Source organism: Chanos chanos, chromosome 1 (assembly GCF_902362185.1).
Source record: "Chanos chanos chromosome 1, fChaCha1.1, whole genome shotgun sequence".
NCBI classification, from domain to species: Eukaryota; Metazoa; Chordata; class Actinopteri; order Gonorynchiformes; family Chanidae; genus Chanos; species Chanos chanos.
The window spans coordinates 33,892,538-33,920,109 of NC_044495.1; the positions used below are offsets into that span (position 1 = coordinate 33,892,538).

The window sequence follows — 27,572 nt, forward strand, 5'->3', positions numbered from 1 at the left end:
ACATGCCTATTTATCCCTAATCTTTCTTCATTAAACAGATTATGAAAAATGTGCACCCCGCTTTCAGTTCAAATTTTTACAGAAACAATCATTTTTAGAGCTTTATTGTATTCCCACAGAACTGTCTGTATGACAGGTGTTTACTTCTGAACTAGTGCTTAACTCTGCATATGACATTACATTAGCCTGCTTGTAAACCCAACACATCAAAACATATATCAACCCAAATGTGTCAGGAGATCAGGACAACAATAACAGGAATGATTCAAAGAGACTTCAAAAAGCTTAACCTTCAAAATTTATACCCAGTATTGATTCTTTTTAAGGGCTGGGTTTGCCGTCCGACAATGCTGCAGTAGCTCAGGGTCTGCTTCTTTGGAATCCATGTTTGACATAGGGATGTTGTTGGCTGGGTCAGTTTTTCGGAAGGTCTCTTGGCTGACCTCTCCATTTTTGGGTTTGGCTGCAACGGTCTGAACATTGTGCTTACCAGTCTTGTTGCGCCGCACCAGGTAGTAGGCTAAGAGACCAGCCAGGAACAGGAGTAGGAGAATCACCAGTATGGGGATAAGGATGGCCCATAGTGTGTTTCGCCTGGACACAGGTGTCTTGTGAGAACCTTTGTTTGGAGAGTGTGTGGTGGGGCCTACCCCATATGGCCAGTCAACATCTCCCCTAGCCCTTGGGTCAGACCGTGAGCCTACGTTGTCCTTGTCAGGCTTTGAAACCTTTGGTGGAATTTTAAGGACTTTAGCTCCGTAGGTCTCTGAGGGGCTATATGGGGCTGTGGTGAAAGAGAGAACACACTCAGCTGGAGGAACACCGTGTGCTTTGAGCATGAAATGTGCCTCGTCTTGAATCTGTCCTTCACCTGGCTGTCCAGAAGTGCTGTTCAAAATCTCTAGTGCCACTCTCCCTTCATCCAGGTCCCTCTGAGTGAAGGAGTCCACTGGTTGGCCATCTGCCAACTCTCCCCTGCTCACAAACCGAGCTGTTAGTGGCTGGCGAATTACAGTGAATGTTGCAGAGGCCCTGGTTTTGTTCACTAATGGAGTTGCATCCAGCAATGTGCGATCTACTAGAACGGTAGCTCCTTGGGGTAGCAGAGGATCACGAGCTAGATGGGCTAATGGCTTCACTGTGATGTTGAGGGTGGACGACACATTAGCTGCTCTGCTCCGTGCCACAAAGGACACAGTGTCCCTGGGAGAGGTAGACTTGATAAAACGCACACTTACCCTCCCTTCCTTGATCTGTTTCTGTGTGAAAGCAGAGGTGGGCTGTCGGTCAACCATCACAGCAGCATACTTGGGGACGTTGGTAATTTTGTAGAGCACCTCTTCCTCAATTGGTCCCCCAGTGGTAGCACTTAGCATGGACTCTGTGATAAGGGTTTCGTCATCCCCCTGCTTCACTTGGATCTCTTGGGCCTTGCTTAGTATCAACCTTTTGGCCAGGATCCCAATGTGAAGGGTGTGTGGCCCTGTGTGGTGCTTTCCATCGGACACAGAGAACTCCATGAAGCCATCTTCTAGGGTACCATCACTAACAAAAGCCACACGGCCATTATTGATATCCTCCTGGGTGAACTGGCTGATGTGGTCACCTGTATCAAAGTAGATCAGGCGGCCATTTGTTGGGCTCTTGGTGACTATGAAGCGTACCTCGTCTGGCGTGCTGTCCTGATCACTGGTGTTGAGGTGCTGCGTAGAGAGAACTGTAGTGGAGCCTTGCAGGGCCTCCAACAGTAAGTCTAAGCTAACCAGCTCTGGAGGATTGGAGTCTCTCCGCCTGACAGAGATGAGGAAGATCTCCTCCAGCACAACCCCTGACTGTGCCGGCTGGGACTGGCCAGAAGGGTTAAGTCGTACACGGAAGGAAAAGCTGTCAGTTGATGCCCCTGAATCACTATGGAAATACTCCAGCTCCCTGTTATTCACATCTTCTTGTAGGAAATAGGGGTTATCCCGTGATAAATCGGAGTCTCCAAGGACAAGTCTTCCACGTGTAGGGAAGCGCCTTATTTCAAACACCACATCGTGATTTGCTTGACTTTCTTTGGGCAAGCTGGCAAGAAGATTTGAGGCATCAAGTATGGATCTGTCTATGACCTTTGACTGGCCCTGCACAATGTCCAGCCCTGGAATATGAACACATATTATGTATCTCAAAAAAGTAGCGTCAGTTAATTTCGTTATTGTTTAAATGTTTGGCATTTCAGTTGGAGAGGTCTTTCAGCTCAGTGTAATGTAAGTGTGTAGTCCATTCACTTCACTTCTTAGGCAAACTAAAGTAAATATATTCTTCTAAAGATGTTGTCTCTGCACCTGCCCTTTCACTGAATTTATGAAGATAATGATGAACTTCATGAAGCCTCTTAACATTTGTAGGAATCATATTTTTATATTTTGCCATGATCATTACATGGATAGCTGGATATCACATCATTAAGAAATGCACTATGAGTCATTCATACCTTTATTTTTCCATAGTTGAGATGATACATTGCGGTTGGCTGCATAGTAAGATACAATAATGGGGAGGATGTAACGCACGTCTGATGCTGGTGGTGATGACAGTATGAGCTCTATGGAATCCCGCACCACCCAAAATGGTTCGTCTGGCATTTGGTGCTCATAGTAGACAGTACCAGAATCCACCTTAGAGATATGTCACAAAGAAGTTGGTCATTAATAAGCATATCAGTGTAAACAACGGCCTTTGAAAACCTTTATATCTGTAAAACTAAAATTTGTGTCTGATATTTTGTTGTTCTTAAGATTTTTGAACATTGAGTGTGTTCTTTGGGTTTTTCTTTTTTTGGGGGCTGGAAAACTTAAAGTCAGTTTGGGGTTGTTTTGGGCTGATAACAAAATTGGGCTGCAAGCTTCATTGCAGGAATGTTTCTCAGCTGTCTGAGACAACTTTGTCCTCAGTGTTACCAAACATAGCTTGTTCTCACTTTTTTTTTAAAAATATGCCAGATCGTTTTACCCAAATTCAAAACTTTTTCATCTCTTCACCATTGTGCTTAACTATCATTAAGTGAAATACTCTTCAGCCAGTATTGAATAACCTATTTTATCCACTCCGCAACATCTCAAGTATGATAAATTATTGCACTGAATAATGCTTCTATGGATAAGCAGTAGTTCCTGAATCTAGCTTGTGTTTACACTGTTTATAGAGCATAAAGAGAATGATATGACTTTCCTGTCCAAAAGATACAAAACTGCTTTGATAATGTTGATGAAAGAAATCTTCTGGGCTGAGAGGATAAAAAGCAAACGTACTTATGCAGCTGTTATTTGATTATGTATTTTCTTTGTTCTTTTATTTCAAAGACTGATGAGTAATGGCATGACTGGCATGATGATTTCATTACCATATACTCTCAGTGGGGAATGCTACTGTTAACATCTTGCAACTCAGTTACCACAGCCAGTGCTGTGGCAATGCATAAAATACCATTCAAGAGTTGCATCAGAGTAAGTATGTAATGGTGAAAAAATGATTTTTCAGTTTTTCCCTTAAGATTGCCTACATCTCAGGTCTGCCATCTGCTGGGGAAAAAAAGACTAAATAAGTGACATGGTCCCATGGAGACAAGTGGTGGTGAAAAACCGAGCATTACTGCTTACATTGTCAGTACAGTAGTGTGTGATGCCTCTTACTTATACTTACATATCAAGCCAGAATATACGAGTGACTAACGCACTGGACATAACAGTATAAATGAAAAATACATTAATTTTAAAATGCTGTTAAAATCATCAAGGCTTTATGTATTGTCAGTGCAGATATTTAATATATGGCTTGATGATGTGTTCTGAAAGATATTTAACTTAATTTAATGAAATAAGCTTAAAAACACTTATTATGCTTTCTTTCAAATGAAAGCATGTGGGAACTTGGCAGATTATTTTTGAAAAGCAAATACATTTCATGGTATATGCATGTGTACTAGAATAAAAAAAATTAGAACAGGAAATTAGAGCAGGAACACACTGACAGCTTATCAAAGATTGTATTTAACTTTACACCAATTCAGATGTAACAGTTAGCAATAATAAATAAATGAAAAGTATATGTGGACAAAAACACGGCATCTGTGTGACATCATTGCCATTTGTCCTCTCATGTTAAATTAGATATAAAATTTATGGTAATAAAAATAAAAATCACAAACAAATAACCCCAAAATGAAAAATGAGGTGTGTTCTGATAATCAAATGCTTACGTCTGTCTGGGCGAATTTGGTTAGTTCCTCAAATCGTCCCTTTTGGTTAGACTTGATAACTCGACCAAGGCGAGGTGGTTTAAAGATGGAATAACGTATCTCATCCCCATCTTCACTAGTAACAGCTCTCAGGATGTCACTACCGATCACCTGTCTGGTTCCTGAAAAAAAAAATCATCCTTGCTGTAACCTATAATCATTAGTCTCCTTTTTCCTTTGAATGGTGAGAAACACGATGAAAGTGAAATGGAGTCAATCATTTAAAGGAGACCAATTGTATTAAAATGACTAGAAGGTTACATTTATGCACCATACATTTTTAACTTCTTTTATTTATATTTCATATTTACTGGAAAGCTAGTATAGGAGATATGTGAAAAGGTTCACTACTTGTTAATTACTAAGATTTGTTGACATTGGATGGCACACCTGGGAACACCATGAGTTCACTCTGTGTTTCCATGGTGATAGTGAGCTCTCTGGCTGTGACGACAAAGCGATGGAGCGGGGATGTGTGATCCCCATCTGTCACAGTGAAGCTGAAGCCTCCAGACGCAGGCCCTAGCATAAAAACATCACTGGTTAAAGTGATGACCAGTTATGCTCATATCTTAATTTATCATTCAATTTTTGTCAGTTTGGAAACAGGAGCTGTCTTGATTAAGCGTCAGGAAAAGGTGCTCCCCATTTCAAAATGTGATTAGTGAAATAAAACATGGCTTTAATGAAAGCAAGGACACACTGGTAGCATGACAGCTCAGTTGTCCTGACACAGACTACACTGATATTAATTCAGAATACTCATTAACAGTGAAGGTATTCTGTTCAATGAGAGTTTTCTGTTCAAAGTACTAAGGGGAACTACAGAGAGATGCTGCACTTAACGGTTTTGACTTCAGTGTGACTGTCAAAATGTTACGGACCAATCAACCAATAGCAACCAATCTGCAGTCTCTCTGATGAGACATTAGCTGGGAAACCTGAGCTAATAGATATGAGTCTAGCAGAAAAAAGAGGCTCCAGGACAAAGGGACAATACTCAGTATGGATTTCAGCAGACCTACCTTGATGGATAAAAATAATTTCGCCATTGTTAATTTGTGCCTGAGTGAAGTTATCAATGTTGTCATTTGGGGACACTTTCAAAGCCACCATTCCATTGGATGGTGCTTCAATGGAATAAACCAGCTTCTCTGGAGGGGTATCCAAATCTTCAGCATTTAATACATCTGTTGTAATTTCAGATTCCTCGCCTTCAAGGACCTGAAAAAAGTACAACAAACAAGCAAAACTAAAACAAAGTATACCAGTGACCAAAAAACAAAAAAAATCAAAAGACTGATTGTGCACCACTAATGGAGCAACTCTGATGTGTTATCAAATTGTTGCATGGGGTGATTAGACTTTCAGCTCCCCGCTTTAATGGATTTCTAATGGCCATGTTGCTGAATGGAACATTAATTAAAACGAAAGGGTCTGATGGCGTGAGAGACATTGTTTAATAGCTGGAATCAGTGGGAAGAAGACAGAGGCTTGCAATAAATGGCACTTATCGATTTGTTTACTCCCCGCTCCCTCTTGCAGCTAATGCTCTCTTGACACAGAGAAAGGAATAATGAATAGAAAAGGGAAAAAAAGAATAAAATATGCCTCACATAGTGCTACCTCACAGAAATAAGATCCCAGATTCAATTCACTTTTACTGATCCCTAAACCCAGAATCTATGCAACCGAACATGTTTCATTTAAAAGGCATTTTATATAAGACCCGTTCTGGAAGTGTAACCTCACGTGTGACAGGCTTGTATTTTGCAGTTTGTACATTAAATAGGTGTAATGTATCATTTATAGGGCAATTTACACTGATTAACATAACTTATCTGATATCTGGTATATCACAATAAAATCTTAACTGTGCTCATCTGTGGTGTTTAAAGACCTCTGTAACATCATATCCTATTTGTATTGGAGGAATGCATCCACTAGATGGCAACATCAGCCCACTGTCACCTGTTTTATTAAACTCATAAGCACACCACTTCAAATCACAATTATCCACCAAATTGTGCAGAACATTGATATTTCATGATAATCAATGTGAAATGCACTTAACATTGATCAGAAGCTGTGCAGCAAATTCAATTTTACCTTGCAGGGAGAACACTGTTTCATTTGAGGACAACGAAATAAGCCATTTTGGAGCAAAGTGGTACAAATATTAACTCTCAAACTCCATTATCCTGAGTCTGTGGAGTTTTTCTATTCATATGAATAGCCATCTAGGAGAACAGTAAGTTTGAAGAGTTTTTAGTTAGATGACACGGCATCCTCGGAAGGGGGAGGGGTGTCTATAATGGATGCCAGCTGTGGCCCAGACAGGCAGGATATACGGCTCTGAGCCCATGTCATGATCATGTTATATGTCTGCTGTAGGTTAGGATGCTGTTGCTTCCTGTGTTAAATCACAGACAGTGTTAAGAGGCGATCCATGAACTGGACAAAGATGAGCAAGAGAGAACTGAAGAGAGGCTGAATATGGGAAGGGTTGAAAAAAGACGTATCATTATATGGTATTTTGTGGGAACAAAGAGAGATGGCAAGATTAATCAGGTTCTCTGCTACCTCAGAAGTGAAATTATTACCAATGGTCATGCTTTTCTAAGAATATGAGTTGCCAAAATCATTGACAATGTAAAAAAAAAATACATTTGAAATTTTAGCCATTAATGTTCCCCCTTTCCCCTTCACTAACATTCCTATGTCTCAGAATTGGAAAATTCTTAGATTTATGAAGTCTTTGATTGGGGACAGGATTGTATGAGTCAAGGAGGGAAAAAAGCAAAGTGGGACAGATTCATTACCTCCAGTCCTGTGTTACGCAGCAGTCTTGGTGGTTCGTCATTCACAGGAATAATCTTGACTGTGATTGTGATGGGAAGGCTTCGACGGTTGATGTCCAATGCGAATGCTCTAAGGGTGAAATTGTCTTCAGTGGTCTCTGAACTGTCATGCAGGTAGTGAATCATTCCCTGCTGAATCTGAGAGGAACAGAAATGGTTGGAAATTACAATAAAACCCTCTACCAAACTCACTATGGTAAACTAAACAAAAAGCCACTTGTATTGAAATTAATGTTCAGAATAAAGCATAGCAGAAGCCCACATTATATGCTAATTCAAGTTTTTCCACACATGAAATATTAGCATTACAGCCCCACATATAGGTACCGAAAAATACATATGTGCCTTTACAACACTTAAACACAATATATACATATTACAATATCTCCAAGTACCTTTTCTATCATGTTTTACTTTAACATGGCAATGGTGTAGCCATCTACTTCAGATAAATCCATTTTCTCAAAAAATAAATAAAAAAGGAATCAAAACACATGGGAGAAACATTGCAGCTTTGAGAATGAGCCATACATATGTTAGTTCATTATTGTCATGTAAAATTGTGAGTTAGCCTATCCATGCCTGGGGATCATACACATTAGAAACTTCAGTCAGTGACAGTAAAACCACTGAGTGTGGATTTTAATGAGCTCCAGATGAGTGCCAACTCATGGAGAGGAAAAATTGGTGTCCTTATTTATTACCAGGGCTTTGCAAGTAACTTAAATCTCTTGTGTGTAAAATGAAAATGTGATAGTAGTTGATATTTCAGAAAGAAAGTAGGTACTAGCTGTAGTTACTTGTACTATGATTAAACAGACTGGGGTGTGTACATTATGGGCATGTAACGGCCCAACAAGGCAAACTGATACTGTCAAATACTGACAGCAAATGAACCATGTTGATGATGTAATCGACTTATAGAAACTGAGCAATTTTGATGGTCAGTTACACTAGCTGACATGAACAACCAAAAAAAACAGACATTTCATAAACATCATGCAAGATAGTGGATGCAAAAGCCATACGAGATTCAAATAGTGTTAAGGACCTGAAATACTGAAATACTCTGGTGCACAAATGAATTTTTAAGGACCATGTTTAAATAAACTGAAAAAAAAAGCTTCTTCCTGTCTTTGACCTTTCAGTTTGGCTTATTATGAAATAAGCTGGATACAAAACTAATGTAAAAAGAGCAGGTTGTAAGGAGACTAAATGGCCAGGAGATCCTGGCATGAAAACATCTATGTCCACTATCTCCTAAACTTTATGTAACACTGTTATTTTTTAAACATATAAAACCACACAGAACTGGAACTCCAAGCTTAATTCTTGTTTCCTTCCTCATGTGACGTGTGCAGTTACTAGTAGAATGAATAGTGTCATTGGTTCCATGTAAGTGAGTCAGAAAATTCAAAGTCTTGTGTAATAATAAGCAGAATACATCCGTTTTTAATTTAGGAAAAACTGTGCTCTTGTTCCAAACCAAGTTTGTAGCTTTCTTTCTCAATGTGGTTCTCATTTGAAGAATGGTTGCCCTTGCTTCTCTGAGCTACAATGAATTACATTACAGAATAGCAGTCAGAATAGAAAGTGAAGGACAGAGCATTGGAAGTGCAGAGAGCACAGAAATTCAAACTACAGACTTCTGAGCTGCAGAGACACCTGACACCTGCTTAAAAACTAGCATGTATCTTATACACTTTTGAACATAAGTTCATCTGGCTTTGCTCTTCAAATTCTCAAAACCAGACCCCATTTACTACATTTTCTATAACCCATTTATCAAAAACTAACAAACAAATAAACAAAAAAAACAAAACAAAAAAAAAAACCAAGAACAAAGAAACTAATATCCCCTTATGAATTAATTTTTCACAGACTGTCAACCATCCCTTGTCATTTGTTTTGAAAATGATTGAACTAAATCAGGCATTTGCTTCAGTTTAACACGGAGCTTACACAGCACAGTGGGGTCTTTCAGAAACTGAACTCTGGAAGAGCAGAGGATGGCTGTGTGCACATGCATTATTACAAGAATATATGGGCCAGTTTATTTTGGCTTCAGGCAGCAGGGCAGCTTCGTCAGATTTTCCATCCAACCTAAGCAGGAGGAAAGAGCACTGGCCGACCTGTGTGTCATAAGCAAAGTGACTAACAACCTCCTCTAGGCTCTGTGCTACGCTCAAGAGTGCCTGCTGGTTTTCCTCTGCTCATTTCGCCAGCCTTTTTGCATTCATTCTTTCCAACCTTTGAACCACAGCAGTAGGGACCAAACCAGTAACTTGCCCAAATTGTTTCCCTGAAGCACAATCCCTAAAGGAATCAAAGAGATTTAGCTCAAAGAGATTTTCACTCTAAAACGAGGCGGAAAGCAGGAGTAATCCAAGCTTTCCCTGCTGGAGAAACACAGACAATGCATGGCTGATACTACACACACTGAACACAAGTAATGTCAGGCTTTTTGGCTATCATTTTGTGAAATTGTAATTAAGACAAAGAAGATTCTCATTTATGGCCTTATGTTTTTAAAATGATGCAGCCACAGTTGTTGAGTCTCTGTGTAGCCATAACACAAGACCATTCCCATGCGTCCTCTTTTCAGGTACACAAGACAGTATACCTGAAAATGTGACACGGTTTGTTTGTGCTCTCAAGGGTGTAATTGTCATTTAATAACTTTTCCTCAAAGCAACGCAGCACCACCATGTGGACAAAATGATTTCTCCAAGAGAAAAGAGAGTAACACGCACCTCGCTCCAGGTGAAGACACTGAGCTCATCCTCTGATCCATCCAGGGTGTGGATGCTGCCGTGCTGTGGTGGCTCCTCCACACTAAACTCAATGTTGGCTGATCTGTAGAATGGGTGTGTAACATTGAGCACATGTTCAGAAAGTGCCACGACACTACCCTCTCTCAGCGTGAAGCCATCAGCCTTTATCGGGATGATTCGTGGCACAATGTTCACTTGCACTTGTCGGTTCTCAACTGTTGTGAAGCCATTACTGATGTCCACAGTAAAGTGGTCCTGGCCCTGAACAGTATTTGCCACATAGAGGATGTGGCCTTGGTTTATGTCCTCCTGTGTGAACGAATGAATGAAGTCCAGGGCAGGAGTGACTGTGCTGTCAGAGTCATTGTTGAGTCTCACCACATGGCCCAAGCGTGGTAGCTCTTTGATTGTGAACACCATCTCAGAGGCTATAATATCACCCTGTTCAACCTAGAGAAGAACAGAGCAGTATGCTTTGGTTATGCTGGTTATGGAAATTGAAAAATAAAATTATAACTTTTTTTTTTCTTTTTAATTTTTGTGAATTAATTGTACTAACATTGAGTGATAGCAATTTTGTTTTCTGGTTCTATAGAACCAAGGAAAAAAAAATCAAAAACACTAAGAAAATGATGACATGAGCAGGATATACTGTATATGTAAGACAGTCAATAGATTTGAAGATTCTAAAATTGAACGTGGTGCAGTTCTCTCTATATGAAAGACAGCATTGTTCACTGATTTGCATCAATTATTTGGAATGCACACAGTAAAGTCAGAGTAAAGTCAGCCATACAAGCTACAATTACATTGCTGAACCAAATCCAAGCACACTGTGTGAAAGAGAAGGATTTTGCCTCATGATGCATACTGATACTCTGACAGATTTAAGGGCACATCAGTTGAAAGTTTTTTTAAAGCAGTTATGTGGTGGTTTGGGGAATGTTTCTCATCGGATTGAGCCATAATCAACAAAGCAGAGATTGTGTCAAAGTCCTTATTTGGAGATAAAGAATATCCATGTTTCCTACTCGTTATTACAGTATGTGAATGATAACACCTGTTTATTTTTAAGATACTGATTAACAACACCTGCTTTCATTTTATTGTGTTTGTAGCTTTTAGGAAAAGTGAATACAGTTACACAACTGACAAAAACTCTCATATTCATCGATATCAAGCTCCATAAACATTCCTCTCTTAATTCCCTGCAGTTGATTATTTAGGCTACATGAACACAAAAGCAAATATGTGGAACGGAAAGCATCAGAAAGCTTGATGTGTGGCTAATTAACCCAGATGTTAGGACTGCAACACGTATTTTACCATTTTCATATGTTCAATTAATCTCCAGTATTAAGCACAATGACAATGGACTGTGAAAATCTAGAACATTTAAGAGGAGATAAATTTTCATGTATGTATATACTCCACACTTTTCAAAAGAAAGGGAAAAAAACTGTGAGTGGAGAAACACAGGGCAGAAATCTTACCCTGAGATGCCATGGATCAATCACTGTATGTTCTCCCTCGTAGCATATGGTCGTCTCATTGGTGATGATTTGAGGCTGGGACCGATATCCTTGCTTAAAAATTTTGATCCTGAAAGTGCCTTGTTCGGACAAGCCCTTGGAGTGCACTGTGAAGCCGAATGAGTCAACCGACCTGAGACTCTGGGCGCTGTGCTCATAAGAAACTTCACCTTTTCTTAGGTCTTCTTGGGTGAACTGAGAAACCCCAGTTCCACTGACAGTAATTCTGCCATTGCTGGGTGGCAATGTCACCTCGTATACAATCTCACTGTCATCCCTAACATCCATATTGGTCTCTGCACCCAGGAGGCTAGTGTTTAGCACCTTAGTGCTGCCATGGTCCACCACAACCATTGTGTTGTTGATCACATGAATGTAGGGCTCCCCAGCTTGCACCTGGATTAATGCTGTGGTCTTGTGTAAACCATCAGACACCTGAAGCTGGAATCGTTCCTGGTCGGCTCCATGGTGCACAAACAGAACCTTACAGGCTCTCAGGTCAGCTTGAGTGAAACGGTAGAGGGGTTGTGAGGGGTCCATGGAGGACACCAAGCTTCCTGAAAGGATGCCAACACGTGTGTAGACCAACTGAGAGTCACTGAAATCTATATCATCATCCTTGAAAAGAATGTCATCTGTGGTCAGCAAACGTTGTCCATTTCTCACTACATTGAAAGTCTTATTGATGACTCTCAGTGGTACATGATCATTCTTGGATTGTATCTCTATCCTAAAAACTCCCTTGACAGTCTCCATCCCTTCTGCTGGAACAATAGGACTCTCTCTGGATTGCTCAAATGCAAGAAATGTGAACTGATCATCGCTGGTCTCTGATCCATCATGTTTGTAAATCAGCCTATTCAAAAGCAGATCCTCACTGCTGAACAACTGAATGGCTCCCTCAAATCTTGGCTCACCAGGTGGGGTGTCTCTGAAGAGTCGACCATGCTCAGGGTGTTGAGAGATCTTGTACACAAAATCTGTGGATCTGGGTGTCTGAACCCAGAGGTGCTCTTTGGTTAGAATACTCTCACTGCCCTCCAACACAAATAGCCTTTCATTGGTCAGGGTAGGAGCGTTGGAATCAGCCCGGACCATAACACGGTAGGCGTATGTTGGAGAGTACTGGTTTTCAGCAAACACTCTAAACTGAAATTCGTCTTCCATGTCAACATTCCTACGTACTTTTGCGACATAACTGACATGACTATTCCAGACATCCTCTTGAGTGAAACTATCACCCTTCAAAAGGTCTCTGTCAGACAATTTAAGAATTCCCAGTGTTGGAGGCTTCAAAAGAAAGTATCTGATGGATGCAGAGTTCACATTTTTCCCTTTCACCACAGCCTCAAAATCTGTGTGTGTGATGGGTTTCTCTTTAACTCCCTCAATCTCCAGTGGAATCAGTTTTGTCATTCTTACTTCAGTGGGCATGATCTTAACCAAAAAGGTATTGTTCCACAAGGTGAACTGTCCAAGATGGACATTGAAATGTATGTTTTCTATCTCAGTATCCTCCAAAACCCCTTTATATGTACAGATGTACATCAGGTGCTCATGGTCCAGATCTGTTTGGCGAAACTGTGCTACTTTTTTTGGCATGCCATCGCTTGTGATGATCTGTAACTCTCCATATCTTAAAGGCTGTGTGACATTGTAGATGATTTCTCCATTCCTAGGATGGGACAACACTGCCAGATTTTGGAGTCCAATGGAAGAGTTACTTCCCTGAGTAAGGAGGAGGCCAGTGTTGGTCACAAGACTCATATGTGGCCGTGTGACCTGCAAGTTGAGGGTGGTTGATTGGCTGACTGCATCTCCATCTGACACCTGCAATGTGAGTTCAGCTGTGGCTCCTCCTTTGTGAACATAGTAAATGTTTCCATCTTTAAGCTGTCTGCAGGTGAATGCTGTAATGCTCCTTCCAGGCTGCTGTGCATTTTCCAGGTAACCATCTTGTGGGCTGAACTGTGAGGTCACAGTGACAATCAAATCATCACAACGATTGTCAGAATCTACTATTTTAATCAGGTTGGGAGTCAGACGTGTGCGTCCATTTTCTGTGACAGTAATTTCTCCTCCACTAAGCTGAGGAATGTCATTGATAGGGATGATCTCAACTGGAAGAATATACTGCTTGGGCGTTTTTAAACAGTCTGGAAGGTAGCTGGCACTGTAAACAGCTACATACAATTGGATTTGATCGCTGTGCTTTTCATTGCCATCGTGGAGGTATTTGATCTTTCTATTGACCACATCCAGAAGTGTAAACTTCTTTGTGCGCCTAGTATTGATGTTCATGTCTACTAATCCATACGATGGATCACTTAGAAGGGTAAAGATTATTTGAGATTGCCGAATGCCCACTGCATTTATATCAATTGTTGGACTGAGATTGTTTAGGTCAATAAATGCCTCCCCTCCCTCAGGAACAAGCAAAGGAGTGATTTCAAGGAGCTTGGTGATATTTTGGAACGCCTCTGGTGTGTCCTTAGTAGGAATACATTCGGTTTGATCAGGGTCAACATATGGATTTCGAACAGGAGGTGAAGTTGTAGCTGCCTCATAGTAGTAGCTGGAATAGTCATAGTCCTCCCCCTCACATTTAACATGAACATCTTTGGTGATCAAAGCATCTTGCAAACTTCTATCCCTCTCGTTCACTTTTATTTCTCCCAAGCATCCAATGAAAGACTCTGAGGTGATCTCATCCTCCATTCTTGTCAAATATCCATCTCTAAATACATCCTTCATCTTTCCCTGAATGCCTCCTAAGTACAAATTTCCGACCAAATCCAATCTCTCAGAACCATTCAGAGCAAGAGAAACAGTTTCACTGTCCACATTTATCTCAAACATGCTTGGTTCAATCTGGACTCGTATCCTGTGCCACTGATCATCATCTAACTGAACTTTCACATTATCCAGAACCATCATTCCACTTCCAAGGTCCACAACCCCTTTGAGATAGCCCCCCACTACTCCCAAGGCAATGAAATCTGGTTCATGCCCTGGGTGGAAGAGCAACAATGCATCTTCAATGGTTGTTTTCATCAGGATCTCAAGAGTTCGAATGCCATTGCTGGCTCTGGTCCATGTTGGAAACGACACAAAGGAATCTGGGCTAATGAAACTAGTTGCCTCCCCATCTGCAGCCTCAAATTCACTGCTGCAGCTCTCTTTAGTGTCATGGCAACTCGTTGCCTCTGATGCCAAGATATCAAACTGATGAGACTCAAACTTGACATTGCTCATGCAGCCACGGAGAGAGGGGATGGCATTACTGAGATACTCAACCTCTATATCTCTTACACCTCCTAAAAAGACACCAAGGTCAATGTTGAGCTCAAGCTGGTCTCCTTGCACAGGGGTGAATGTAGTGTAGAGGTCATCAACAGCCATTGTAAGTTTAGACTCCTTTAAAGTGAGTGACACATAATGATCCAACAGGTTATGCAGTTGCAGACCTGGAGGTGATGTCAGCACGGTTTCACCTGCCCCCATGTTCATTCGTGCCTTTGAAAACAAGCAGGAAAGCACGCAAAGAACTCATTAGCACAGAATTTGAATATATATGCTCTGGCTAAAGTGCCTTTTTGTTTGTCAGTATCTTGAGAAATGAAGACCACCATATTCCTTCATGTTTACTATTTTTCCACTACCGTGCACATTTATGATAATATCTAGTATATTTATATATCAAAACCCTCAGGTTAACAGTGTGAGTTGTTCCTGATAGATTCCTCCCATGTGGCATGTGCACTGTTTGTAATTCAAGTTTAAACTGATTAAAGTGATAAACTGATTCCCAAGCAGTTGAAATAACATGAAAATATAAAATAACAAATAATCTTCTCCTTTTATGATGCATTATATGAATGCTACAACAGATTTCAAAAAGAAATTGTAAAAATGGGGGAACAATCCTGATAGAAGCTACTTTTCAAATATCTTAGGTTTAAACTTCATGATGACTGAGAGAGAGAGAGCCAACATTATGAATGCATTACAAATAAATAAATCTTTTCTGACCTGTAACCTGCCATTGTGAAGTTCCAATGCCAAGTAATCCTTGTGTCCTGCAGCAAGGAGAAGCAGTCCACTGCGTCGGCTGGTTTTAAACTGGAGTGACAGGTGGAAACTGGAGAGGTCTTGGATTGCATTTATTTGACAATAGCTGTCCCCAAAGTAGGATGCTGCAAAAACATGAAGGATAAATGTAAAGTAATGTGTGTTAGAAAAAATATTATTTTAAAAACCATCATTCTGTAAACATCTCTCATGTAATAATGAATAAACATTCAATAGATATTTTTATATGGATATTGCTCCAATTAGATGTAGTATAACATGCAGCTGTTTCGTAAAAAAAGGAGAAAGGTTTGGAAAGATCCTCCAACAATGCTACAGTGATTTCACTCTCTTTTTTCCCTTGAGACTACTGGCGGCTAATTCCTGCATTAAAGTTTCCCATGCTTTTCTTCTCCACTTGGACACTGTATAAAATCAGTAATCTGACTCTTGCCAGCACAGCAGTCAATGCGAAGTGTTAAGGAAGGTTATTTTTGTCACACCTTACAATCCTGAATGAAATCTACAATCCTCATTGACCTCAAAATCCTGGAAATAAGGGTTTTTTTATGGTCCTCGGCAGGAGATACACTGTGTATACTACAGAGGTACAGTAGTAATTCTGTATACTACAGGAGTGTTTCACAACTGCCCACTTGTTCTCTGAATCAGGGCTGACTTCTGTGGGAAAGATCCACAGTGGAATGCTGACTCATATCCAGACGATTAATAATCCAGAGGTTTGTGGATGTGAAACACAGAGACAGACATTCATGTTTAATGAGGTCAGAGGAGCTCTTGTGATACAGCTGTTTCCAAAGATTCCCAAAACAACTGAGAGGCATAACAATAACTGAAATGATGCCGCCATGACACAGTGGTAAATTTTGACCATTTGTTCCGTTTGTAGAACACAGTATTTAGATGAGGTCAACACAATTTGACTGACATGTATGTATATTGCTTTTTTCCAGTTAATACTGTTGTGTTTGTGTATTCTAGTTATTCCTGTCGGGGGTAGAATGCTACTCTTTGCAGTAGGAGAGTAGGTAGGGGCATTCCTATTGGACAGCCTTACTTTTGGCTTAATGTTATCCTGAGCTAATTGAAAAATGCTGTTGGTAGACACCCCGCAGCTGATGTTTGTAATTATCATTGCTTAGCTTGGTGCTCCAAAATAAAACGCTTTGATTGAAGGTTGTTTTTTCTCATGTTTATCATTCATTTAGTAGCTGCGTTGGGCCTCCCAGTTACGTCAGCACTTCATTCTACTCCTTGTAGAAAGAGTGGTGTTGTCAATCAGTCCCTAAGGACCATACCAAGTACTAATGATACTGACTAAACATTTTTATTTGCTGTGTAATAAACCTCTTATTATGTGAAGGCATTGTCTGTATCAATGATACTAATGACACTAACTGTCACTGCAGATAAAAAAAAAAAAAAAAAAAACTGTTAGGGGGCTATGGAAATACATGCATCCCTCTAGTACAACAGAAGGAGCCTAACGTCAAAGAAGGCCCTACCTATTATCTTTAAATTACCGCCTCATCAGAAACAGACTCTTAAGTAAAGCTCATGGAATAATTCTCTCAGAACTGGAAAAATGCTGAAAGAACCTATGTACACCTAGATAAAGTTTTTTAGGTTATGATCCATGACCAGCATGGCTGTTGTCCAGACTCAGAAATATGTCTGTCCCCCCTACCATCCACCCCCAAGTTTTCATAAGAACACAAAGCACTTGTCACTCACAGTGGCAGCTCATCTTATTCCAGGCAATTTCTATAACAACTAGATTAAACATCAGGATTTCTTTCTTTCTTTCTTTTTTTCTTTCTTTCTTGCTTCCAGGCAAATTCTATAACAACTAGATTAAACATCAAGATTTCTTTCTTTCTTTCTTTTTTTCTTTCTTTCTTGCTTCCAGGCAAATTCTATAACAACTAGATTAAACATCAAGATTTCTTTCTTTCTTTCTTTTTTTCTTTCTTTCTTGCTTTCTTTCCTTCGTGTTAACAAAAAAGTGTTGCTATTCAATGGAATCGTAACACAAAAAAATCAGTCTCTTAATGTGACAGACCTTCTATTATCAAACTAGGTAACATAATAGTTTAAATTTTAACATCCTTGCTTTTTAAAACATTTTAAGGCTTCTTTAGTTTAAGAACAGAAACATAGAGAAACTGAGCAAATATGCATGTTTAACAAAGCTACAATCTACTAAGCTATAAGTTACTAAGAAATACCTGAGCCAGTGTTATAATGTGTCCACATATAAAGAAGGATGAACCTCCATATTAAGGCATGATCCTACAAAAGAGATCCTACAAATGTAAAATAACAAATGTTGTACCTTTACTTTGCAATTCATAAATGATATAATTCTAACAGATCACTGAGATGATTACATAAGTGTCAGAGCTACCATGGTTTGTGGTGAGAAGACCACTCATGCAGTATAAACATCTTTGTGTAATCTAGGTGCTTGGTTGCTATGACATAATCTAGAACAGTGCTGTAGTCAAAAGGAGGTCTTCCAAGTGTGAAACAGATGCCAATAAAACAGGGGCAGTTTTGTTAAAAAGCCCAAAGAGACTGAAAACACAAAAAGTCAATTGAATTAAAGAACAAAGTCAAAAGCAACCATTTCGATCCTCATGGCTTAGTTTTTTGGTGGACTTCTTAAGCTCACATCCATTCATGAGAATGGAGCATTAACTTGAAGAAACACAATAGCTATCTTCAGAAGAATTTGTGCACAAACCTGGAATTTATTAAAGACCTTCAAATTGGAAACATGTTTGAGAGCCATTTTTGCATGCTTCACAGTACATTGTTCTAAGATACCTTGTTCTGCCTGTTCTAGTAGAACACAAACATGGACTGATTAAAGAAAAAAAGAAAATTAGATTGTGGAAGAGAATGCAAAAGACTGTGTTATATATCACTTATACAAGCTGGATTGATAATAGAGGGAAAAGAAGGAAAGGGATGATCTTTTCCATGAAGCCTTACCCCTCTTGTTAAGTTTGTAAGCATTACTCAGGTATTAGCAGACACTGAAATTTCAAAGTTTTGATGAGTTAAGCTGGTGCATATATGTTAATGTTATGAACGGTCATTTTTAAAAAAACAGAGCATCAAATACAGTGAACTTTAAGCTATGGGGGGTCAGCTCACTCTTGCTCTGCCCATCAAAATTAGAGAGTTTTCAAAGAAGTCTCCTTAAAAAGTTGATCTTCACTATTTTGAAGGTCTTGTTTACATCCTTCTTGAAACATAAACAAAAAACAGAATTCTTGGTTGTGCTGTAATTCACATGATTGAGCCTCACGTGAATATTCCAGCACATGCACTTTCCACAGCTTTGATGTTTTGCCGGCTGTGCAGACACTTATCATCTGTTTGGTGACCACACCCAGTGAGACACTCTCTCCTTGTGGGCAGACGAGGCCCTGGATTATTCCAATGCAGATGGCTATAATTTGATGACTGAATCAGGTTTAAAGTGAGAGTGTGTCATTCTGCCTCAAAGCCATGAATGAATCTCCCCTTTGTAAATCATGCCCTCATCTCCATCCGCCCCCAGCCCATCCTACTTTGTTGCTTTCAGTTGGTTGACATGTCCGGAAAACTCGCAAGGGACGAGAAAGAAGCACATGTGCAGGAAGCAGTCAGTGACTTAGATCTTCTTTGACCATGTGACTTGACTGGGAAAGCATTACATAAGCAATTATTTGTACAACCTTGCCAACTTTGCCAAAGTTTTTTTTTTGTTGTTGAATTTTTTTGGCATCTGACCCGTATGTACATTTAATCCAATTGAATACAGATAAATATTTAAAATATGTCTTTCAATAAAATTTCTGTTTTCAAATCTACACCAATATCCTTGGAATAATGTAGCTTTACTCCTTGCATATTTCACAGTTCCACACAGTTCCACTGTCACACGGGACACCAGATTCAAACATTTTTTACATTGCCCTCTATCTTTTGGACACTAAAAATGTTTGGAAGTGTATACACAGTAACTGGAACTCAACATCACTCACTCAATTCACTGACTCATTTACACGCACACACGCACACACCCACACACGTACATGCACAGAGATTCCTCTTTTTTAATGTGCTTTCATACAAGTTTTCCTCCATGGCAACAACAGTTGCATGGTTTTGTAAACGAACTCAGATAGCAGTGGTAAAATTATGGTCACATGCCTGTAAATAGTGGTTGTGTTGGTCATTTGTTTTCTCGTGGTGACTATGCCAGCATAGAAAGAGTGTATAATTATGTGCCGCATAGTGTGCTACCACCCATCTGGATGTTACAACATTTACTGTATTTGGATATTGCTGGATGTGATCTTTTCTATGATAAAACCATGACAACCCTAGTCTGAGAATAAACAGTAAATAAACCACTGAATTTGTAATGATATGCTCAATATTTTTATAAGCTGGATATGCTCATATGTTCTCTATTGACAGTGATAGGAATACGGAAAAAGCTCATCATAGTCAGGTTCAGGACTTTATTTGAGTCTAACGTCAAATTATTTGGCCTCATTTTTCAAAAGTACGTTAAGCCTCAGATGTTTGTAAATGTCATCTTAATATGTATGTTTCATTTGTAAGGTATATATATATTTGCATCCTATATATGGCTTAGCATTCACTGGATGTAGAATATCATCAAGTGATGTGCGTTATGTAATATTTTTCATTACAGCAAAGGATTTAGAATTAATGTACAAAAGAGGTCAGCAAGTTTCAAAACAGTAAGCCATATTGGCTTTTTATTGTTTCATCTCTCACTGCATGTTAGACAGTTCAATTTAGTCTCAGTTTAAGTGAAAAAATTATAGTATTATAGTCCTCTTTATTTCTGAGGGAGCCTTTAAAGTTATCATCGGCTCAGAGAGCCTTTAAATTTATCATCAACATGGGTTTATTTTTCTCAGCCTTGTCCAAGATTTTTCTTTCTTTCTTTCTTTCTTTCTTTCTTTCTTTCTTTCTTTCTTTCTTTCTTTCTTTCTTTCTTTCCCACTAAAGACATCTAGGTCTGACAGAGATCCAAAAAAGAAATTTGATTTTGTTGGCAGTGTGAAAACACTGGCCACATTCACAATAAAAAAAAAGCAAAAACAACAACAACAACAACAACAACAGAACGCTTGGCTTATGAAGAGGATATATGAAATGAGTTTCATTAGTCCAAGGCACAGAAGCATGGTAATATCTATAAACTGTTTTAACTGTTCTTTTTCACATTTAAATGGGAAGCACTGAAATTTCAGTGCCATAACATAGCTCATTAGTGCTATGTGCTCAGTCATTAATGTGAGTATAAGGGTGACTTCTACCTCAAATACCAGCATTAGACGTCATCAAAAGAGTGGTTTGTTCATTGCTTCTGATTTTTGCTCTTTTTATTTCATTTAGTAATGTACATATTTAACCATTTCTCATGCCTAACAAACAGTGCAGTCACTCAGGTTGGTCATCAGTTCCACACAAAGCTACAATTCATCAACATATGGTGAGACCAAACAACCAAAAATGAAAGATTCAGAATAAAGGTAGGCATTTTCACTAGACTGAAATATGGTAATGGATTCACAACTTTCCCTGGAATTGTCCTCTTCGCCAAACTCTCCAGCTTCCTCTCAAGCAAACAGCAACCCTTAGGACGTACTTAGGTGTCATTACCACACTCTTATGTTATGTGCTGCTAGGAGAAATGTGTTTAAAACATAATGAACATTTTTTAAGGTTGCACTTAGATAATACTCAACACCTAAGATAAACTTTTATCAGAAAACGAGCCCCAGATCTTTGTTCACTCACTACAGTCACACATTTACAGCTGTCTTGCAGTCAGTCAAAAGACTGGACCTAGACATTGCAAAATCAAACAATAACATGCACAATAACCATGTACTAAACTCTGTGATTTTCACTGGTGAAAAAAGGAATGAAACATAAATATGGGTCTTGGTATAATTTCAGCAGCATGTGGCTCTCTGCTCTATTGTTAATTAAACCCATTCAGTCTTCCTGCAATGACTGGCATAAGGTCACAGAGAGGCATATTTGCCAGTAAAGTGAGTGAGAAGTTAAAGCTTTCCATCTCTAAAAGAGGCCTGAGGTCCAGTGTAGACTGTTCCATTAAAATCAACAAAACTGAGGTTGACAAATTAGATGGAATATGGACATTCCTGCTCTAGAAACAAGAGCGTGAGGTATCATCCCACAAGGATGAAATGAAATATCTTTCATATTATATATATTATTTATTTAGTTCTATATTTATATTAACATGTGTAATATATACCAGCCAAACACTGTCTGTTGACTGGGGTCCTCTGATCTCTCATACCCTGTTCATATCAAATTCAGTTTTTGGGCTTTTTTGATCTCCCAGATCTCTATGCCCTGTTGAAACACTGCAACTTCTAAACTTGCTACTGTGAATGTCTGCTTTTCTCTGGTGCTTGACAAATGTATGAATGTAACCTGTTTCAGGTTCATCACACCACTGTGAAGGGCTATTAAACTCTAAATATGGCTGTTGGCTATATGATCTCATGCCATCAAACAGCTTTGCAAAAAAAACCACACAGTTCAACGGCAACATTGTGTTCAGGATAAGGGCAAGTCTGGTTTTGTGGGTGAGACCAGAATAAAGGGGTTCTCTGTCAGCTAAGGCAAGTAGCGGAAGCCAACAACCTCCAAGGTTGCTGCGCAAGGGTTCTGTTTAAATAATCTGCCCTTCTTCCCCCACACCTACTTTTCCTATATCCCCACCACCTCCATCACCAGAACGCTTAGACAAAACCAACTGTGACCAGAAAGTGATATTTCACAACACTGTAGCTCTGGTTTTCCCATGAGTTAACTGAAAGCACATAACGGTAGGGTTGGATGTTGGTGAAAATGGCAGTTAGAGAATTCAATCAGGGAAGTGGCCTATGGGGGCAGGGCCTGAGACCAGAGGTATGTTTACTTGGCTCTACTCCCCCATGCTAAGCCACTGACATATGTGACCTCAGTGCTTGGCTCTTTCTTTGCTCTGTGCTTCTTCCTGTGTGTCTCTTTTAGTTACGGAGACACACTACCAGGGTGACAACATGCAGTTTTTTAAAGAAGTGCATTATAAGCAATACTGCAAACAATCAAAATGAGAACAATAAGAATAAACAAAGTATAAAAATTTAGAATTTTTCAAAGCAAATAACAGGCATTGAAGCAACAAACAATGCAATGACAAGGGAAAATAAAATTAAAATCAGTGAACCGTTGAGTAAGAATGACAAAGAAAGGGTACATTAAAAGAAACAAACTTGAAATTCTACCATGAAATAATAAATTATGAATCCCTCTATCCCAAACCCTGAGCAGTCAGCAGGACTACAAGCCCACCTCAGCATTGTGTCCACAACTGCTCTCATATTCCTGTGTCTTAAATGGGCTCAGAACATTCGTTTCAGACAAACAATTTCAAAGCAAAAGAAACAGGTGAGCAATAAATGATGAAATGCCTAATTAAAGTCAAGCTATCAATTTTTATGTATGCTTGCCTGATACATGCTGGTAAGGCTTTCTTTATCAACAGTTTAGGTGCAGAAGAAGAGACCGGTGTTTCTCCGACATGTTTGATCCACGGGATATTGAGCAGGCAAGAATCACAGGGTATAAGAAATCAAACGCAATCAAAATGAAAGCATGCATCAGTATGTCTTCATTAGCCAGGGAAAATTGTGGCTGAATATTAGGTTACTGTGTTGTACGCCAGCTGTTAGAGTCCTCAGTTTCATTACTCAGATTCTGGACAATGGCTACCTTGTGCTTGAAAGGTCAAAACCGGTGATGTTTAGACTGACACTATGTTTTCAGAAAGTGCTGTGAGCAAGTAACAGATTTCACCCTTACAGCAGCTTCACACAAGGTAATTTGGCTTCAGTTCCACTTCATTCCTTTCTCTCAACCTCTGGCTTTGTATGTTTGTTCCCAGTGGGCAGTAAGGACAAAGGCCCTGTTGCAGAAACTGTTAGTCCTGCCACATGCACAGAGATGAAAGAGGCCATGGGTAGGAAACCTTAAAGCTGCTCTCTCTGTGCTGCTTGCTTGCATGCTGGTTTACCAGGGTGTTAACACTAGCCTCTAATGCTTTGCAGGTGAAAAGAAGCAGAAGCTGGCAGAAACAGGCTGGATCTGTGTGGTTTGACAAACTACCCGTCTCAAATCGAAAGGTCTGGCTAATCCTTTACCAACAGAACTCTATAACTCCCCAAAGCTCAACGAAAATCCGAGTTTCTCTAAAACCCTACAATCAGTGGACCAAAGCCCCACTGTGGGAACCCCGCCCTCAGCCTTCTGTTGCTTGCACCACTGTTTCCACAACGCTACCGTTTTTCTTTTGAGCCCTACCCAGTTCTAAGGCTCTCTTTTGGGAAATGTTAGGTCTCCACCATCCCTCCCTCCTCTTTTTTCCCTATTCAGAAAACACTCTGCTCAAAATAAACTCCCATTCGAGGAAAAGCCCTGGAAAACTACTAGTCTAATGTTCCGTCTTTTTCACGTTAGTCTACTTCAGTCATTCTGACTTACTGGGTAGTAAGTTATACAAATGACTGATATAGCTGCAATGAAAAATGTGCAGCCAATCTGAGCAATTTAAGGAAAGTGACCCATGGAGGATTAATCAGAAACAATTCATTCTTTCTTTGAATTACCAGCATATATACAATGATTATAATGAACGCCTTAAAGAATGAAGACATGAATTTAGCTGGGTGCAGGTCATGGTTTCACAAATATGATTCATGACAATGTAAACACAGATAGTACATTCATTTAGACATTCATGTAACTCAAGACTTAGGCCTATTTGTCTTTGGGCATGAGGCAAGCTTGCAAAGTTTAGAATATCAAAGGTTTCCTTTGTATTATGTGATAGTGGATCTAACTAACACCTCACAGCACCCTTAGCTTAATGATTTTAACATTTCCTTTCAGGTTTTACGCTACCTAAGGAGGGTGACAGGAGTGCTTTTGACAGTTGCTCAGTCATTCCTCATGGTGTCCCTACACAGCACACTGTCATTGTCTCTGCCCTTTGAAAATTCTCATTTCCCTCCTTAGATCTCTGCCTGCAACAAAGCTACAGAAACTACAAAGGCAAACTTTTTCTTTTTTTTCCTTTTTTCTTTCTCTCTTTCTTTTCTTTTCAAAATTTCAACAATAACAATTCCAAAGCACAGAAATTCACTGCATATTCACTAATATGCAATTACCTAACCCAGTAGAAAAAGAGATAGGGAATTATCAGTGGCACCTTGTTGTTGAAAATCATTCACTCTCACAGACTTATGGAACAATATCAGCTACATTCTTGCATATTACAGTGTATAGTCTATGTAGAAACCTGGCCTCCTGTCTTGCGTGATAAGTTATTTCAAACATTACATTACAAAGCGTCAGTATTCTCAATATAAATATGCTTAAAACATAATATATGTACAGAATGTTCTTAAGATGCAGTAAGAACAATGTGTTATTGTCTCCATTATTGAGTGAAGTAATTAAATATAGCAAGAGTTACAACTTAAATCTCTTGACATATATCTGAGTAGTCTGATTTTTTAGATATATATTTACTTCAATCATTAGCAAACCAGGTATCCATCACAAGGAAAACTAAAAATATCTTAAGAATGCAGCATTAATGAAAACTGTTGGCTAGTTTGATAGAATGGGATTTTGAAATATATACAACCCCCTGGCTTGTGTGTACAAAAAGATGCATTCATAAATATTGTTTTACATTCAATGGAGACAGCCGGCTTTATTTAGATTGATGGTGTGTGCTATTTGCCTTTCCCTGGTAGTGTATGGGTTTTCTGCACCCTTCAGGCAAAGAATATTGACATTCTTGTCACTCACTGATGAATCTGTGCTTGGCGGAGTGAATGGAGGGCTGAAAACAATAGGTAAGAGGTGACTGTGATCATAGCCAAAAAACCCATCTCAGTTTAATAGAAGAAATAAGATCTATGTACATTACACGTTCGCTGAACGCTAAGAGCTTTAAGCCTGACTACCATGGTTAAAATTTGCTGCAGAGTGAATGAGACAATCCAATCAGTTAAACTTATTTTGATATTTTTATATGTTATATAACATATGATAGTGTGTAATGCATGCAAGTCTAATAGTTCATTTGTAAGAGCAAATATGCTTGATCAGATTTGGAGAGAATGTTAGAGTAGAGGTTTAGTCCTACCAAACAATAAAACCTTTTGTAGCCTCCATCTTTAGCTATATGCTCTATTTGACAATATAAACATACCATCTGCTCCTGTTTATACAAACCCTGCCATCACATCCTTGAGCTTAAACATTGCGATGCATTCGTCATACTACATATCTCTATGCCATGTATGGAAGTAAAGGATAATTTTTTCTCATTGCTGAACTTCTATGTACATTGCATTGGAAGTGTGACATGTTCCATACCTGACCAGATTTCTCACCAATCTTTATTATTGCTAGAGTTGTGATTAAGGATGTTTTTTGTAGTTTGTTGCTAAAGAGTGGTTGTAGATCATATTAATGAATTCATGGCATGTACTTCACAGTAGAGCCTTTGGTTTTCTGTTAATTTCCATTTTCTTGTAGGCAAATATATTGCACACTACAAGCACACGTGCGTCTTTCTTTACCACTGTTGTCTCAGAACACTCTACCATACAAATGTGTAAATCTATGGCTAATTTGCAATTACAAAAACCTTGCTCAAAAAGCCATAATTTTTGCAACATATAGAAAGGTAAATGAGTCTGAAGAGGAAACATTCTTCACAACTTCTCCAGAAACTCCCCCAGCTAGTCCAACTTCAACAATTTTATGTGCAGTTAAAAGGAGAAAAAGAGGTTAGACAGTAGAAGAGTCATCTTTTAAATCCACAACAGAAAGCAGCATAATATTTGTCCTTCACTAAGGTTGATAATATGTGCAATAACATGAAGTCAGACAAGACTGTAAATTCAGTTAAGGTAGATTATCAGCAAATATATGCTTATAGTCAGATTACATAGAAAAGTCAGAAAAACTGTTCTTGTTCTCCATGTAAATCCACTTTCCTAAAAAAGGACAAATATTTCAATTATTGTGAAAATACTTGGAAAACATGAATATTATATTATGCACATGTTATTTATCATTATACCACACACAGGAACTTGTCCTCATGTATGGGGATGTGGCTTTCATAAATGTGATGAATATGCTAAAAATAAATCATAGCTGTGGGTGAAAACTTCAACATGGTGTAATATTTCACTGCAGGTACAATTTCATCACCTTTTTTTTTTTTTTTTTTAATTTAATAAGCAAAATTAGGGGACATGCAAGAAACATTTGGCTCCATTTTTCACAATGCATCTTGCTTTATGATCTAAATATACCCTTCTTTTGACACACAGAGTGTGCATCTGCCTTGTTAGCTACCCCAGTGCATTCTAAATAGTACAGCTCTCAGTTAGTAAATAATGTTTTTGTATAATATATTTTTTCCTAAGTTCTCACTCTTGATATAGTCAGTTAGCGGCCAGAGACTTGTCCAAAATTCCTCTTGTCAACATCCAGCATTAATATGCTACTTTGAACATACCATGATGCTGAGTCTGGCTCTCCTAAAGCATTCCTGGAATTAATACATAACATTTTTTTGCTCCACAGAAGAGAAAAACATCTTACTTGGACAGAATTAACCAACAAACAACACAAGGAACCAATTTTGCAAACTCTCATAACACAATTAGAATTTTTTTACCTCACATTCCACTGTGTTTCAAAGCATTCAAGGGATGCACAGGGACAGCAAAACAGAAATGCATTCTCTCACTAATTTGTGACATCTAATTTCACGGTTGCTTAATGCTTCTTTTTGAAGAGTGCTTACAAAACTGATGTATGAGATAACACAGGACAGCCATTCATTCAGTGTTTCATTAAGCATTGATTTAGAATAACCTGATGAAAC

The 27,572-nt window shown here is 39.0% G+C and overlaps 1 protein-coding gene across 1 annotated transcript in view; it reads right to left on the reverse strand.

The window, feature by feature from the left end:
• Window positions 1–299: 299 nt before the first annotated feature.
• cspg4 (chondroitin sulfate proteoglycan 4) overlaps window positions 300–27,572 on the reverse strand; it is a 42,813-nt gene continuing 15,540 nt past the window's right edge. The window contains exons 2-10 of the mRNA XM_030784243.1: window positions 15,479–15,642; window positions 11,408–14,962; window positions 9,894–10,364; window positions 7,102–7,278; window positions 5,305–5,503; window positions 4,670–4,801; window positions 4,241–4,401; window positions 2,477–2,660; window positions 300–2,140 (exon numbers count right to left, since the gene is read on the reverse strand). Coding sequence (XP_030640103.1) covers window positions 300–2,140; window positions 2,477–2,660; window positions 4,241–4,401; window positions 4,670–4,801; window positions 5,305–5,503; window positions 7,102–7,278; window positions 9,894–10,364; window positions 11,408–14,962; window positions 15,479–15,642 — 6,884 coding nt within the window. The remainder of the gene's footprint in view (window positions 2,141–2,476; window positions 2,661–4,240; window positions 4,402–4,669; window positions 4,802–5,304; window positions 5,504–7,101; window positions 7,279–9,893; window positions 10,365–11,407; window positions 14,963–15,478; window positions 15,643–27,572) is intronic.